The sequence below is a fragment of the Mus pahari genome, chromosome 13 (genome assembly GCF_900095145.1).
Source record: "Mus pahari chromosome 13, PAHARI_EIJ_v1.1, whole genome shotgun sequence".
In the NCBI taxonomy this organism is placed as follows: domain Eukaryota; kingdom Metazoa; phylum Chordata; class Mammalia; order Rodentia; family Muridae; genus Mus; species Mus pahari.
Window position 1 is genome coordinate 27,575,281 of NC_034602.1, and position 16,047 is coordinate 27,591,327.

General features: G+C 53.1%; 1 protein-coding gene across 1 annotated transcript; it reads right to left on the reverse strand.

Moving 5' to 3' along the window:
- Nucleotides 1-713: 713 nt before the first annotated feature.
- Nucleotides 714-14,637, reverse strand: Mxd4 (MAX dimerization protein 4). Its single transcript, XM_021210662.2, has 6 exons — nucleotides 14,423-14,637; nucleotides 14,242-14,341; nucleotides 11,154-11,183; nucleotides 5,631-5,745; nucleotides 4,341-4,503; nucleotides 714-3,893 (listed from the first exon to the last, which is right to left on the reverse strand). The coding sequence occupies exons 1-6, from the start codon at nucleotides 14,484-14,486 to the stop codon at nucleotides 3,736-3,738; spliced, it is 630 nt and encodes a 209-aa protein (XP_021066321.1). The 5' UTR covers nucleotides 14,487-14,637; the 3' UTR covers nucleotides 714-3,735.
- Nucleotides 14,638-16,047: the final 1,410 nt, after the last annotated feature.

A 16,047-nucleotide genomic window follows, 5' to 3' on the forward strand; every position in this document is an offset into this window, starting at 1 on the left:
GAGGGTTCAGTGTGGTAACACCATCCTCTCTGGAAGTCCTGATCCACGCCTTCTGTGGTATTCAAGGTGGCAAGTCCTTGAAGGACGAGCCTCAGTGCACTCATCTGTCTGGGAGGACACTGAGTCCTCCAAGAACCAGAACCAGGATTCATGCCAATGGGCTGGAGCCTCCCTGAAGGCAGTGGAGTGTCAGCAACACTATCCTGTTTTCTCTCCAGTGTGTGTTCTAACCACCTCACAGCTGCTCTGAGGTCAGTTCCGAACCCTAAATCCCCATGCTAGCACTGAAGCACAACTGCCCACATTTCTACCTCAGCAGTGTAGGTCTTGAAGGCAGAAGCTAGGCCTGAGTCCGCTTAAGGATGCTGGGATAGACTGGAGGAGTCCTTGGAGTGTAATCTGGAGACCCAGCTACTTCTCTGCAGAGGGCATCTGGCCAGCATAGCACCCTTAAGGACTGGGGCTATCTTTGGGCCTACAATGTCCTAGTCCAACAACAAGAACACCTGGCGTAAAGCAGGCTGTGTGGTACTTCCACCCAAGCCTTCACACAGAGCTGCTCAGCTTCCCAGTAAATGGAGGTTGTGGACGTGACGGTTGCTTCCCAAGGGCCAGGATGACCCTGGCTCCCGTGAGTCAGTCCCTCTAGCTGAAGCTAGAGAGAAAGGAGCAAAGCAGAGCAGATAGAAAGAAAGAACTAGAAACCAGAAAAATGAGGTATAAAAATCTGTATTTATATTACAATGACAGAATGACACAGCACAGCCCCATCTGTTAGACAGGTGGGATGGGGTCCCATTCCAGTCTGCAGCTCAGGTCTCATAACTCACCCACTGCACTGGCACCAGGCCCCTTGTGTAGCCCCCGACTCTGGCACGGAACCTGCCCTAGTGCCCTAGTTTAGAGGCCTGAAAACTTGCTTGCTGGCCTGGGATCAAGACCCTCTGTGCAGGCACAAGGGGTGAGAGGCTAACTGACCCACCAGAGGCAGGGAAGGCTTGGGGCACACAGAAAGGTAGAGACTGCCCAGCCACAGTTTGGTGCACAATTCCATCTGCCTAGAAAGGCAAGCTCAAGCACCTGCAGGTTAGAAATACAGAGACAGGCCGAGGGCCCGTATAGAGACAAAAACCTCTGTGTCCTCTCCTGCTAGACCAGCTGGGCCTGCAGCAGGATGGTGGGTCTGGTACATCTGGACCACCTCCTAGTAAAGAGGCCCAAGCCTGAGCCTGGAGTTACAGACTCTGTTATGGCGCACCACATGGCTCGCATGGACAGGTGCAGGTGGAGGACATAGCAGCAGCTATTTTGGTCCAGCTTTCTTTCCACAGACACACAATAGCCTTGGCTGAATCCGTGGCTACCAGTAATGGCCATACTGTGCAAATGGTAGAGAGCAGGAGGAGTAATAGATATGTAACTCTTAGCACCAGCCCCCATGCCTATAGACCACCCCTCACATGCCTGCTAGCGGAAGGGGCAGCTGGCTAGCACCCCTGGGTGACTGAGGAGGCCAACTCCCAGGCTACATGGGATCCATGGCCTGAAAAGGCAAAGGGCTGAGCTGCCACAAAATTCAGCCAAGGGGACCAATCTGGTCACCAGGAGTGGGCTCTGCTGTCAGGGGTGGAAGCAGAATCTCAGGTGCTGGAGATGGAGCAGGGAGTTGATAATCTAAGAATTCAGGGCACATTAGGAGCCCTGGAGTTGTGGGTCCTTTAAACAGAGTCCTGTGCTAAGGGTAGGTGTGCTCAAGACAAATGCCTGGGGGATGTGCTCAGGCAGACAGTGAAGCCCCCAGTTGGGCAGAAAATGTTGACAGAACCAGCTTACTAGGATATTGACTACCTTTCTATTCCAGGGACGCCTACCCAGGCCTGCTGCCCACCTGTCATTTTGAGTGCCCAAAGAGCAGGTTCTATGCCAGAGTTGTCTCTGGGAACTCATTCTGCCTCTCACCCTAGGATGCTCATTGGCATGACTGAAGATAAAGAATTATTTCTCCACAGTCTGGAAATTGTTTACAAATGCACCAGAGGAGGTGGCAGGTGCTGCTGTGGGCCAGCCCGTGGCCACTACCCAAATATTGCTGTGTGGTGCCCATAGAGACAAGGTCTTCTAGTATCGAAAGGCCAACTGAAGCCTCCTGGACAGGCCTGTACTACTTCCAGAACTGTGTATTTATAAGCTGCCCATGGCTGACACTCCAGGCCCTATGCTAGCAGGCCTGCTGTCACCGAACTTTCAGGCACAGCCACCCTGCCAGTTACCATGGAGGCACCACTGGAGGCCAGGTCATAGCCCTGCAGGATACAGGAATCAGCCATAGGAGCCACACAGGCATGCATATGTCCCTCCCAGGAGGCTGCAGCTACTGGGAGGGGGGCACCTACCAGGAGGCCTGGTGCATCCCATAAACCACACGGGCATGCTGGTGGCAGTGGGTGGAGTGAGACAGGGAACACAAGGCACACTATGACATGTGCAGAGGATGGGTCCCTGAGACGCTGGGTCGCTCCCACCCCTCAGCAAACAAGGACACAACAATGGCTAGGAAAATAGAGTACAAAAATCTCATACAGGAAATAGAGGCGGCACACACTCATGTCCCTTGGCGAGTCTTCAGAGCTTTTCTCTCTTTTTAAAAATGTTTCTGTTTTGTGTTTTGGGTAAAGCCTCTGCCAGCTGAGGCTGCCCTGGGCAGGGTTCGTGAGGCCCCTTCTGGGAGCTCCCTGTTGCACTTTTTTTTTTTCTTTTTTTCTTTTCTTAAGAAAGGAAGTTGAGAAAGCTTGGAGGACCCAGTGGTTTCAGCTTGCCACACAGCTTATTCCAGTCCCCTGCCAGGAAGAAAAGCCCTATTTCCTGTGCAGACCAGGCAGAGCCGTCTGGACTGGCCCAGGTGAGCAGGGGCCTGAGTGAGAGTCAGGCACAGGTTAGGGGGCCACCATTTCCAAGTGACCTCAGGCCAACTATCTCAACACATACATTCTCTGACGTCCATGTGTATTTGTGCTTGTGGGTGTGAGCCTAGGCATGTGTGCATACATCTGATGGTCCTAAAAGAGCAGAAGCCACCCAACTTGGTTTGAGGTGGTCCAGCCAGACTCCAGGAGCATCCCCATGGCTCCTGACACCATGGAAAAGGAGGCCACCCACCAGATGCTCATCCAAGTCCTACCCCTCACAGATCCCTCTGTCCACACTATGTGGATCAACAAGTAGATGGATAGATGATTAGACGGACAGCAGCACCTTCCTTCCTTCCTTCCTTCCTTCCTTCCTTCCTTCCTTCCTTCCTTCCTTCCTTCCTTCCTTCCTTCCTTTCCTCAGTCCACTCCTCTCTCCTGGGATCCGATGTTGGGGTTCAAGCTCCCTATGGTGGTCATTAAGGCCCCTACACGGATCCTGCCGAGATGTAGAAATGATATTTAATACTTCTGGAATGATTAGGAATCTGAGAACAGATTGTGGGTGGCTACGCTGGGCTCCAGGATGTAAGAGCCTGACACTGCTTCCCTGCATGGGGTCTTGCCCGGCGGAGAAGGGGCAGGCAACTTGAGTCCTGACCGAAGGGTGGGCAGGCAGAGGCAGGCAGACCAGGCAGCAGCTGTAGCTTCGAGAATGGCACAGCAGTAGGCCCATGACGAGGCTGGCTTCAGTCAAGGGAGGATTGGAAGGCTGAGACGCTTGGCTAGGTGAGCAGGCAGGTGGGCCAAGAAGCAAAGGACATGGAGCCTACGAAAGGCCAGGGCAGCCAGGCCGCCTGCAAGGGTGCCCATAGCTGCTGTCGCTGCAGCCACTGCTCTGTAGGCTGTAGTGGTCATCGGCATCACTGCTGCTGCCAGCACTGTCCAGCTCTCCAGGGCCAAACTCCATGCCCTCTATATCCACCTCTGAGAGAACAGAGAGAGGATGGGTCAGGATGGCCTCTTCCAAGGAAGCCAGCCTGAGGCTCCCAAGTTAGAGCCCACAGTTCCCTTCTATGGAAATGGAGCCTGGGTTCGGGAGATAAAAGAGGTCCTTTGGGCTCTGAGGTGGAAGATGCGAGGATGCTTCCAGACAAAGTCTGGGATGCTGCCCAGTAGTGAGTCATCCTCTGCCTTCACATAGCCCTGTCATGGCCTCTGTGCCTCATTGTCTTCATCCCATCCCTTCTCTGTGCAAGGCTGTGAGATTACTGCAGTACCACCAGCAGTTAGCTCAGGTGGCATGGGCACCTTATCACCGTTAGCACCATCCCACCTTAGGTACTTCCTTGTTCCCCTGGAACATTGTGGATACCTGCACCAGGGGCCAGGATTGGGCTGCCCAGCTCCTACCTTGCTTGCCTGGGCACTCACCTTGCTCTGAGTCATCTGTGGAGACAGCAGAGCCAGTGCTGTCTGTGCGCACACGCTCTACACTCTGCACTGATAGCTGCTCCAAACGTCTCTTTAGGAAGCGATGTTCCCGCTGAAGCTGTTCCTTGATGCTCAGTGCCCTGCGGTCCTGCTCCTCCAGTTTCTGGGGATAGAGGGTAGTCTGTGAGCCCATAGCCAAAAAGGAGTAAGCACCTTGCACAGAAGCTGCACAGGCAGGATCCTTACATATAACATGGCCTGCTAGACAAAGCCACAGGGTGCCCAGCCAAAGGCTTATTAATATGCCCCTCCTCACCCCAGCAAGGTGACCAGTTACACCGCTTGGTCTTCCACACTCAGCCTGATGACTTGCTGTAGGATGCTGCCCAGTGCTGCTAGCCAGCCCCAGGAAGTGGAAACGCATGGGCTTTCAAGCCCTGAAACAGCATCATCCAAACTTTGGCAAGCGCCTCCCTCCAACCCTACTATGAGCTCCTACTGGGCTTTCTCTAAGACTACCTGCCGCATCTGAGAATGGAACAGCAGTGGGAAAACTGCAAGGAAAACACCAGCAAGGAGGCCTTGTGTATCCTGTAAGGCAGACCTTCCTGCCTTCCTAAACCCTTCCTGTGTGGGGACCCACCTGAGACACTGTTGTTCTATTAAAACCCAAGGGCCTTGGATCTAACCCTTTCAAGGCTACTACCACCCAACCTACAAGTCCACACCTGTGAGGCAGGAGAGCTCCTCTAAGGGAAAGAGACCTACAATGGTTGACCCAAATATCCATATTTAGTATCCCAAGAATACTAAATAAGCAGATTTCAGTCTGAAGGCCTTGAGGGATTGCCTCAGGTAATATCTCCCTCAGTGTAACCCCATAACTCCCAAGAAAAGCCTCTACCACCAACCCCCATTCTTTTTAAATGTTACCTGCTCGCAGTCAGACTGTCTATGAAGACATGCAATGACCCCTTGTTCCTCCCTCAACTCTGCCTCTTCTTCCAATAGCTGGCCTTCCATAGCCCAGTGTTATATAGAACTATCTGTAACAGTCTGGAGTCTAGCCTGTCCAGCCAATTACACCATCTCCCTGCCAATCACCCCTCAACAAAACCCAACACAAATCACATAACCTCCACCCCACCAATCAGCTCCCACTGGGCCTCCCCATAAGCTCCTGACACATACCTGCTAGGTGGCTCCACCACCCACCTCCAGGTCCTCTGAACCAGTGGTGCCCAAGGGTGAGGATGGCTGGGGGACATAAGGGTAACTGATGAGACTTACCTTGATGTGCATCTTAGCACGCTTCAGAAGGCTCAGAGTAGTGTGCCGTGTGCTGTCAGGGCCCAGGGGTACCAGCTGCTTGAGCTGCTCCAAGTAGAGCCTGAGTTTAGCTCGTCTGAAAGAGCCAGAGACAGACTATCAAGCTAGGCAGCAAATCCCACAGAACTAGGCTTATGTGTCTGGTGCAAGGTGGGAAGTGGCCAGCTGGGCCCTCCATGGGCCTCTGTGCTGCTATAGGCTTGCCTTTGGGCCTGGGATTGCCCCATACTCTACCTCAAGGCTGAAGTAGCTAGATCCCTCTCCAGGAATTCCCTCCTGACCTAGATAATACTTCCCCTCTGGAGCAGCCTGCCACAGATACCTTTATGGATATGGTGTCCATGGATCCCACAGGGCCTAAGAGCCCAGGGAACAAATACTGTATCACCTTATTTTCCCTATACAGTGTGTTCTTGTCATCACAAAAACATGAGTTGATAAGGTTAAGGGGGTGCTGAGGACCAGCTCTCTCTGCCGAGTCTGTGGTCTCATCTGAAATTGCATTATTTTAGATTTTTCTTCCTATATCCATTTGTGTGAATCTATTTTTTTCACAAAACTGGAGCCCTAGTTCCTAGTACTTGTTCATATGGCTGCAAAGCTTTGCTGCCTGGCCTAAAGGGGTCCCTAAGTTCCCCTCCAGAGGCCATCTCTGACACTACCATGAACAGCAGGCACTGCTGCTGTGTCTGCATATTTCACCTGACCACTATCTGCAGGAAACCAGTGTTCTTCCCAAGTAATGCCCAAGTATGGAGTTAGCCAGGTCCTATAGAAAGCCAAGGTGGTTTCTAAGTTAGTATGGCTTGCTTTGGACAGATTCTTAAAAGTGTAACTGGCAAGTCAGGAACAGATTTTTTTTTTTTTTTTTGAAGATTTAGCCTGCTGCCCAACTGTCCCCTCATGGTCAGTGCCCACACATACTCCTTTAACAGTGTTTTGTTTTTTAATTTGTCTGTTTGCTTTGTAAAGACAGAGAAAAAGGAGGTGTAGAGTTGGATGGGTGGGGAGGTCGGGAAGATCTGGGAGGGGACCAAGACTAGAATATATTGTATGAAAAATACTGATTTTTAATTAAAAACAAAGAGTGCCGTCATGCTGAAAGTTTCTGTCTGTGCCCTAGTCACAGAGCCCAAGCATACCCACAGATTCCATCAGTCCTAACGAGACTTTGGAAAGACAGCAGGCAGAAACAGCCATTTCTTGGACAGAGAAGGGAACAGGAAGACTGTAGAGAGATGTTAACAGTCTCACACAGAGAGGGTAGGCCATCATGCTTTTCCATCTGTACCCAGTGCTGACAAAGCACTTTCTTGTCTAGCATCCTGACCCAGCACCCTGAGGAGGCCTAAAAGTCCTTTTGATGAACTGGAGTTAGACCTTTGGAAGAACTTCTTAGACACAGGACTGGGGCTGGGCTTAGCCAGGTGGCAGGGTGTGAATGAGAGTTGTGTAAGCCCTAGATTCTGTCGAAAGGCTAGAGGATCTTCAATCTCACCATAGAGAGGCTCCTGGCTCCATGCTACTGCCTGCATGGTTACCCTCCCAGAGTCCAGATCTCAGCTTCATTGCTTCCAGCACAGTGAGCATCCAACCCTAGGAACTGAAGGGACTAGAGAATAGAGCTGGGCAAGAGAGCAGAGGTGGAGCCTCCCCGAGATAGATTCCGTTGTCTGAGGCCATCACTGGGATATGGCAGGTATAGGACAGGACTGTGAACCCTTCTCACCAGGTGTACTTATTACACAGCAATTCCTATAACCACTTAATCATGTCAGCAGCTATGGCTTTCTGCAAACTGACAGAAAGTGCAAATTGACAAGAAACAAAGTATTCCCAAGTTCCCTGTTTTAGAGATGACCACACTGTTGTTTCAGTATATCTGCCTTTCCAGTTCATGAGTGTTAAGTGGAAACATTAGGATACAGAACCACATATGTGACAAGTGACCCACTTTTGTTTAAAAAATAAAAAGAGCAGACGCACACAAGAGACTCCACAGAACACAATGAAGCACAGGAAGCGTGCATCTCCAGGGATGCGGCTGGCAACCTTTATTTCTTTAGCTTTGTGCTAGTCTGTATTTTCCAGGTTTTCTATGCTTTTAAAAGCCCCACATTTACTTTTACAATCAGAGAAAGACACATTTGTACAAGAAAGAAACACAGCTGAAAGACAAGTAACAGTAGGAACACACTTGCGATACATATAAAAGACAAAACAGTTAGTATTAGTGATATCTTGTGCTCATACACATGAAAAAAAAAAAAAAAAAACACTGCCTCTGTGTAACAATGAGCAGAGTTGCAGAAGACAAAAGGGCAAATCTAACATGAAAACAGACTCCATCCCACAGGAAATCAGGCAATGAAAACGCAAACAAATGAGCCAATGCTCACTTTCTCCTCTGTACCAAATGGAATGTAAAGAGGTGGCTGGAAGTGGCTTAGTGGCGCATGAGGACCTGTCACTGTTCCTGTGGGAGAAGCACCACCTCTTTGGCCCAGACCGCTTGACAGTACTTCTAGTCTACTTCTAGCATCTGGGTTCTATAGAACCATCCCCGAGCATCTGAAGACTCAGCTCAACAATACTCAGATCAGAGGGAACTGGGGATCCGATGGCTGTGGGCCTTTACAGGCTCCGAGGCCAGGGAGGCTGCCCGTACGTGGACACAGGTCTGGAGTACTTACATGGGGTTGAATGATTCCAAGTAGGAAGAGTGGGTAACAAAGGCCCTTTATCATCTCAGGGGCCTCCAGGTAACCAAAGATAAGGTCTCTGGGTAGGGTGCAGGAAGCACATGAGCAATATTTTAGAAAAAGGTTTTCTTCAAGAGACAAAGAAAAGTCACCTGACCATACACAAGCAATGTAAAACTAATATGTCAACCCAAGCATAGTCCTGGGCTGAGCCTGTAGCTTGTGAGGGGATGTGGGGAAGATCAATTATGAGCATCACAGTCATAGAGTCTGAGATGCTCTGGGATCTCACTATATCCTCCCTAAAGTCACTATAGCACACCAGACTCAAGACATTCATGGCTGACCCTATGCATCCCAGACTTGTCAAGCCCCTGTGCTTCTAAAGGAGGCAGAACTCCTTCTGGAATTCCTGCATTTCTATCAGCAACAGCCCCATTTCTCCTCACAGCTCAGCCATTTGACATTGCAACACCTACTGTCTCACCAAAACCCCTACTCCTCAAAAGAAGGCCCAAGAGCAGGGGTTGGAGCTCGGCTCCACGCCAGGGTCCCCTAGCACACGTGGGCTCCAGTCCTGGCTGGATGGCAGAGATAGATTCCTGACCAGGTTATTGGAGCAAAGGCAGTGGCAAATGCCACTGCAGTCAGTGGGATGGGGAAAGGGAATCCCCATTCTTTTCTATTTATTAGCATCTTCTAGCTGTTGCTAACAAACATGTCTTTTGTGTGGTTCCACATGGCTGCATCAGGCACTTGTGGGCACAAGCATGCCAAGGGTGCTATGGCAGGCCTGAAAAACTATCTCTGTGCCTGGGTTAGGGTTAGGGGCCTAGCTGAGGGCTTAGATCTGACCTCTGACATTTCATGTACCGAGACATTCCAGGAGTGCTAAGGGCCAGGAAGAACACTTGCAGCTCTCATCAATACTAACGACCACAACTTAGAGCTGAGTCTAGGAGGGCTTCCAGGCCCTTAGGTCAGCAGCAAGTGCCACCGTGGCAAATCTACCAGAAATACTGACCTACAGGGGTAGTGGGTAGGGTGGGTGGGTACTGTTCGAAGCTCCAAAAGGGGAAGTCCCACAGGCCCACCTGAGTCTCTGACAGACACTTCCGGTGAAGGCAGCATCCAGGGTCTGCCTCTTCTGGCCTTCTGGGCAGCTAGCCAGGCGTTTCCTTCCTTCCTCAGGACAACACACAGCCCTTCCTTCAGCCAGCATCCAGGAACACCTGGCATCGCTCTATAGCCAGCTGTGACTGATGTGCTTACCAGGACCCAGGCCCCAAGCATGCGGACTTCTCAGAGCTGTCTACATCTATGGCCCAGTCAGCTAGGTAGAAGGGCCTACTCTGAAGTGGGTGTCAGAGAGCCCCAGGATGCCCGGAAAATCTTACCCTGTCTTAAACTAAGAGCCTCTATGAAACCCAGTCTAACTATAGGCTTATGGAGAATGGTAAAGACCAAGACTAAGGTCAACAGGTGTCTGCAGAGGTCAGAGGTCAGCCCTTATCCTCCCTAGAGGCTGCTTCGTACTCACTCTTGCCTCCATGGCACTCCTCATCTGTCTTCCCTATCAGGGGTCCTCCCAAACACTGCTTCCAGGAAGTCCTCACACAGGCCAGGACATTGTGCCCGAGTCTGGACAAGGTGGGTTCATCTCTTCTGACCTAGGAGCAACCCTGAGCTTGCCTTACTCTGGCTTCCATCCCTGTGGCCTGGCCCCTTGGGAACCCCCCAAACACACAAGCCACTGCAGGAAATGCATCTCCTCAGGGAACATGGTGTTCTGTCCCTGCCCAGCCACCCGCCCCTACTAGAGTCCTGAATCCCGGGAGAGCGGAAGTTGGCGCTGCACTGGGCGCAGACATGGGGGAGGGGGGAGGGGAAAAGGAAAGAACTGGCTGGGCTCCAGACCTTTCCAGTGTACCCAGGAGGGATCATCTAGGATACAGAGTTAAGTACCCCACCCCCAACCCCAAACACCAAGAAGGCAAGACAGAACTCGTCCACTTTATTGATAAAAGCGGAGGTCAGGAGAGAGGTATTGCCTGCTATCCCTCAGGGGCTTTCCCTGGTTCTGGCATGGGGTCTACTGCTTATGGGGCTGGCTGCCTGGCCTAAAATACCTCTGCCTCCACTTAGGCTATTGCTGGCAGCCACAAGATCTTCACCTCCCAACTCCCAGGGTTTAGCCACACCTTGTCACCACTGACAGAGGGAAGAGGCAAATGACAAAGTGAAGTAGCCTTATGGGCCACCAGCCATACCAGGAGCTGACTAGAGCCAGGGTACAGGGATAAAGCCTGGGGCTGCTGTCCTGTGACGCTCCAGTCATGCAGAGCATCACAGCTCCTTAGAAAACAGACCCCAAAAGGCACAGAGGGAAGGGGGTAAAGGAATGAATCCCCTACCAAGGCCATGGTACTGAGAGCTGAAGCAAAGTTTCCAAAGGGGCTTAGGCATACCCAATTACACCCATGTCCTCTTCCAGGGAGCCAACTCAGATTGGTACCAGTACAAGGAGCTCCAAGTTCAAGTCCAGTTCTGACCCCACGCTAAACACCAAAGAGTATGGCCTGAGCCCAGCCTTTGCCTGCCAATCTAAAACTGCCTGAGATCAGAACCTAGTCCCCTCTAGAACTGGCCTGTCCAGAGCCTAGAGCCTAGTCCGGCAACCCCAACAGGTCAGGTCAGCAAAAGTACCCTTCAATGTGGGGGGGGGGGGGGTTGAGAAGGCAGTCAATCAAGTAGCTCACATGGGAATGGGGGTAGCACTTACCTGTGCTTTTCTAGTTCGTTGTGTGAAGACCTGTTTAGAGAGATAGAAAGACAGGGCTCACTCCGAGGCCCAACAACAGGAGCACAAATAACAGTGGCTCTTTGTGGAGAGCTAGGAGCCCTCGCAGTGGCTAGGAGGCTCTAGGTTCAGGATATTTCGGATTCTAAGAGCTAGGGCAGGTATACAGCTGCCTATCAAAGGCTAGGGTGACCTCACATGGGGCGAGGGGCAAGGCACAGAAATACAAGTAGATCTAAGGGTCTGATGACCACACAGGCCTATGGTGGCTCTGGTTGGCAGGGATACCCAGGTGCCCAGCCACCTCCCTCAGCTCCCCATTATCTGAGGCCAGCTGTGTCCTTATAAGTAATACAAGCCACACAGAGAGAACCAATGGCAGGTCAGAGCATGCAACATGAAGGTCAGGCCCTCAGAAGACAAGATGATCATGTCCTCCCATGGCCACTCTGCCATACAGACGGGAATACCCAGGACAAAGCTTTTAAAGCCAAGTCAGCTTACGGGGGCATTTGTGAGAAATGCATTCTTTCTGGGCCTGTAGGTACATAGCAGGACATAGAAGATGGCCATTCCCCCTTCTCTCAGGAGCTGCATTATGTAGAATAAGTAACCCTGAGACCAACTTTACCATCCCTGGGAACAGTGACCCCATGGGCTGCTTGAACCCCACTGGCCAAGCCCACTCACCCAGACCAGACTTCTGAACACCACAGGTGTCACTCAGGTTTCCAAGTGACTCTCAGTCTAAGGGAATGTCACAGACCAACACAGGCTTCTAGCTCCCCGGACTGCTGCACTTATGAGCAGAAAGCGCAGGACACACCCAGACCAAGGCCCTCCCTGTGCTCTGCTGCTGCCCACCTGTCCCTTCCTCTGTTGCTCTAGAGCCTGGATCTGGGATCTTTTACCAAAAAGTGTGTACACCCTGCCTGGCCCATCATCCTCTGACGCCATCAGGGTACTAGCTCACCTATCTTCCCTCAGGCCCTGGATTCCTCAGCTCTTCCAAAACCTGCTAGTCACTTGGGCTGGGCCAGAGCCTCAGAATCCCTCCACAGGTCAACCAGAGCCGAGAAGGCAATGCAGAAACTCCTTAATGGCCTCTGGAGAACCTGTCTTTCAGTTCTCTAAATGGCAGCCTGACTGGGTCTGCAGGACGGCTAGTTTATGTAGCCGGCTAGGGTCGGCAGGAGCCTTCAGAATTGAGGGGCCCCCTCACCTCCTGCACCAGAGGAGCCCCCTCACCTCCTGCACCAGAGGATACTGCTTGTCTTATCAGCTCCCAATCCCTGGACCAGAGGGCCACTCTTTAGCAGCATGTGGATTGGCCTTTCTTGGAACTCTTTCTGAGTCCAGAGATCCTGTTGGGGTGTGGGGTGTGGGGCGCTTGTCACACAAGTTCTAAAAGGTACCTGTGCCTGAGGAGAGGCCATGGTTGTATCAGATGCTGCCTGGGTACCACCTTCTGCTTATATTCTCAAAGAACTTGACCCTAAAGGCACCCTCCCACGGAGTCACTGCCATTAGAGACCTAGCCATCTCTCACCCTAGCCTGCTATACCAGGGCCTGTCCTTCAGTTTGCCAGGACACAGAAACCTTATAGGTTCAGAACTGCCCTTCCACATCTGAAATCCCAGCTTCTCAACTGAGCTGGCTGAGAATAGCCTCTGAGCAGTGACCGGGGAGGGAAGGGCTGTGTCTGCCACCCTAAGACTTTAGCTCTTGAAGGAGTACACTCCGTCCGAGGAAGCTTTAGGGGAGGTGCACCCAAGTCAAGTCAGAGGGGCCCTTTGCATCCCCTGCCCCTTGCACCCAGTTCTCCATCCCAGCAGAAGGTGGATGGCTAGGACCTCATCCAGGAACAGGGAACAGAGGTGGTTAAGCAGTCCTACACAAGTAACTGAATCTGTCTATGCCTTGGCTTCCTCGGTTGTAAAATGGAGATCAAAATAAGGCTTCATTTACAAGGCTGGGTCAGATTGCTTACTTGTGTATGGCAGAAGCATTCAAGGGCCTCAGCTCAGGAATGCTACCACCATTCCTATCAGCTGTGGGTATTCCATGCCACAGGAAGCTGAGCTCCCAAACCTGGGGTTTAGGGCAGATAGAAGCCGGGTCCAGGCCATCTCACTGTGGAAGCTTGTGGCAGTGAGGCCTCCAACACACTTAAGTACTTCTGCAAACTGCCCAAAGCAGGAGACCAGGGGCTGGGACTCAGGCAGTTGGTAATTCAACCTGTTCTTTGCCAGGCCTAGGACACCACAGAAATGGGTCCTTGTGCCAGCCTCTCTGTTTCCCAAGAACAGACAGGCCACAGGAATGAGCCGCACCCTCTGCCAAGGGGCCCTGAAGCCCCCAGCCTGCTAAGGAAGCTCTCAGACTGACCACACAGGAGTAGTTGGGCCAAAGTTAGCCCCCAGACAGTGTCAGGTGTGCCATGGCTCTACTGCAGCCAGGAGGGTGGAACCTTTAACAGTCCTAGCCATACCTAAACCTCAGCTTCAGGGCTTCCTCCAAAACACAAGGCCAAAGCAAACAGAGTGTAGTTGAGCCCTGGGACTTTTGGGAGAAATAGCTCCCTGCAGCTCTTCGCGACAAAACCAGCCCTATGCTTTTGGTTGGAGTTTCCTTGTCAATAGGCTGCGCAGGACGCTTAGGTAGTAGCCAGGGAGAGGTCTCTGTCCAGGCTCCTGGGGATACGGTGCTGGGCCTAAGAGCAAAGCCAGCTCCAAGAAGTGCAAGGGACGGAGGAGTCCCTAGTTAGGCTCAAACTAGGGAGTAGCGGTCGGCATCAACTGACAACTCCTCTCCGGTCTGGAAAAGTCCAGAACGGCCCTCGGTGAGCGCGGCCGCTGTACGCGTGGCACTGTTTACGGCGGCGGGGAGGCGCGGCCGCGGGAAGATGGCGACGCGCGGGCGGGGCCGGCACCTCCTCCAGGCCGGCCGCCCGGGTGCGCGCAGGACTGTACTGGGGACGCAGAAAGGACGGGGACACTCGGGCGGGGCCGGCCCGAGCTGGCTTGGCACAGCGCGCGGGGGTGGGAGGTGGGGGGTTGGGGGCGGTACCTGTTGTTCGGGGCCTTGCGCACCAGGCCGGCCGTCTTTGTTTTCTTCCTAGCGAAGTCGCCGTCGAAGGGCAGCACGGAGGCGTAGCCGTGCTCGGCCTCTGCGGGACAGACGGTGCGGTCAGCGGCCCCCTGCGCCCGCCCGCCGCCCGCCCACCCTGGCACAAAGGGGCGCGGGCTACCTCGGTCCCTACGCTCCAGGTACTCGGCCGCCTCCAACAGCAGCAGCAGAGAGTTCAGCTCCATCCTGCCGCCCGCGCACGGGACGGCGGCGGCGGCGGCTGCCCGGCGCGCTCCTGCCGGCTCTGCTCGCCGCACGCCCCGCGCCTGGCGGCACACCAGCCCGACTCGCGGACTCCAGTGCTGGGCCGCCACCCTCCGCCTCAGGCCCTCAAATTGACACATAAGTCGAGAAGCAGTCGACGCAGCCAATAGGTGTGGGCGCTCCGGCTTAGGGGGCGGGTTCTTGTCTAGCCTTGCCCAATAGGGCCTGGCCGAACGTCTCGGGCTGGGCTGAGAATGTTGACAGATGCGAAGCTTGGCTAGGATAGGCTGGCTCCAGTAGTAACAATTTAGAAGCCCAAGCTTAGCAACAGCACGTGGTGGCCCAGCCCCGGTGCTCGCTGACTGGAGGCCATCGTGCATGTTAAGTAGGCATTGCACGCCGATTGGGCCAGATCGGTCTATGTAAATTGGGACCGCGGACCAATGGCCGGCGACGGGGCGTGGGGCCAATGAGGACGCCCGGGTTGGACTGGTTGCCGAGAGGAAGCACAGCGCGGTGGGACTGCTGCCCGGCCTACGCTGGGGCCAGGAGGACGTGGACCGTGTCTCGGGAGACACCAGGCAGGATGCGTTGCGAACACGCGCCCCGGCGCTTTGTCGTGCCCATGCATGTCGTGCGCAACGACCTGTTGCCCGGAGTCAGCTGTACCGTAGTCTCGGTGGAGGACCGGGCTTGGGGCCTGATGGGGGTGGGAGCTGGGATCTCGCTAAAGAACAGCAAAGGACACCTGTCTCTGCAGGAATAGTGGCTTCAGGGAAGGCTAAAACGTGGAGACAGGGACGCAGGCCATTGGAATCTAAAAGCCTCTCAGATGTCAGACCCAAAGTAGGCAGTATCAGCCATCAGGAGTGAAAAGGAAGGCCACCAGGCTGAAGGGAGAGGCACCAAGATCTACTGACACTACTGAGCAAGAGGGATCCGGGAGTGTAGTCTGTTTGCGGTGCTTGGTCTGAGGGTAGAGCCGTTCCAAGAACCAGGCTATGGTGACAAGAGGGTGAACTCTTCAGCAAGCTCCTGGCCCTAATGACCCGAGCCCATCATGCTGGCCTGTAGATATATGGGGGACAGACAGCTCAAGATGCCCTAACACCATCTTCTATATCCAACCCCTCCCACCCCTTGATCCTCTCTCCGTTATTAGGTTGAGGACAAAATAGCAGGCTGGAGAGTTCTATTGGGAAATAAGGTGGCTAGATAGCTCTTAAAATGGAAGGAGGCTAATGTAGCAAACAACAAAAATTATTAGCATTGAACTTTAGGACCAAGGTGGATGCATTGTGCACACTTCCTTGTGGCTCTCCATATGCCCAATGTGCAGATAAGGAAACTTGCAGTGTCCCCTTGAAATAGAAAGATGGAGATTACTGCTCCCACACTCAGGGCTGTTAGCAATCTGGAAACGTGGAAACCAGCGCCACCTCCCTCCCAGCCTGGGCGTGAGCCACAGATGTCTGACCTGTGGAGCAGGATTAAGAATAACAGGTGCTCCGAAGGCGCCCTGAAAAAAACAAAAGAGGAACC

What these genes read in the sequence shown, in the direction of transcription:
- Mxd4 (XM_021210662.2), bottom strand. Translation starts at nt 14,486, where the DNA reads ATGGAGCTGAACTCTCTGCTGCTGCTGTTGGAGGCGGCCGAGTACCTG. An exon ending in AACGAACTAGAAAAGCACAG is followed by an intron (nt 5,746 to 11,153) that starts GTAAGTGCTACC and finishes TGGCTCTTTCAG; the next exon opens with ACGAGCTAAACTCAGGCTCT. An exon ending in CACAGATGACTCAGAGCAAG is followed by an intron (nt 3,894 to 4,340) that starts GTGAGTGCCCAG and finishes CTGTTCTCTCAG; the next exon opens with AGGTGGATATAGAGGGCATG.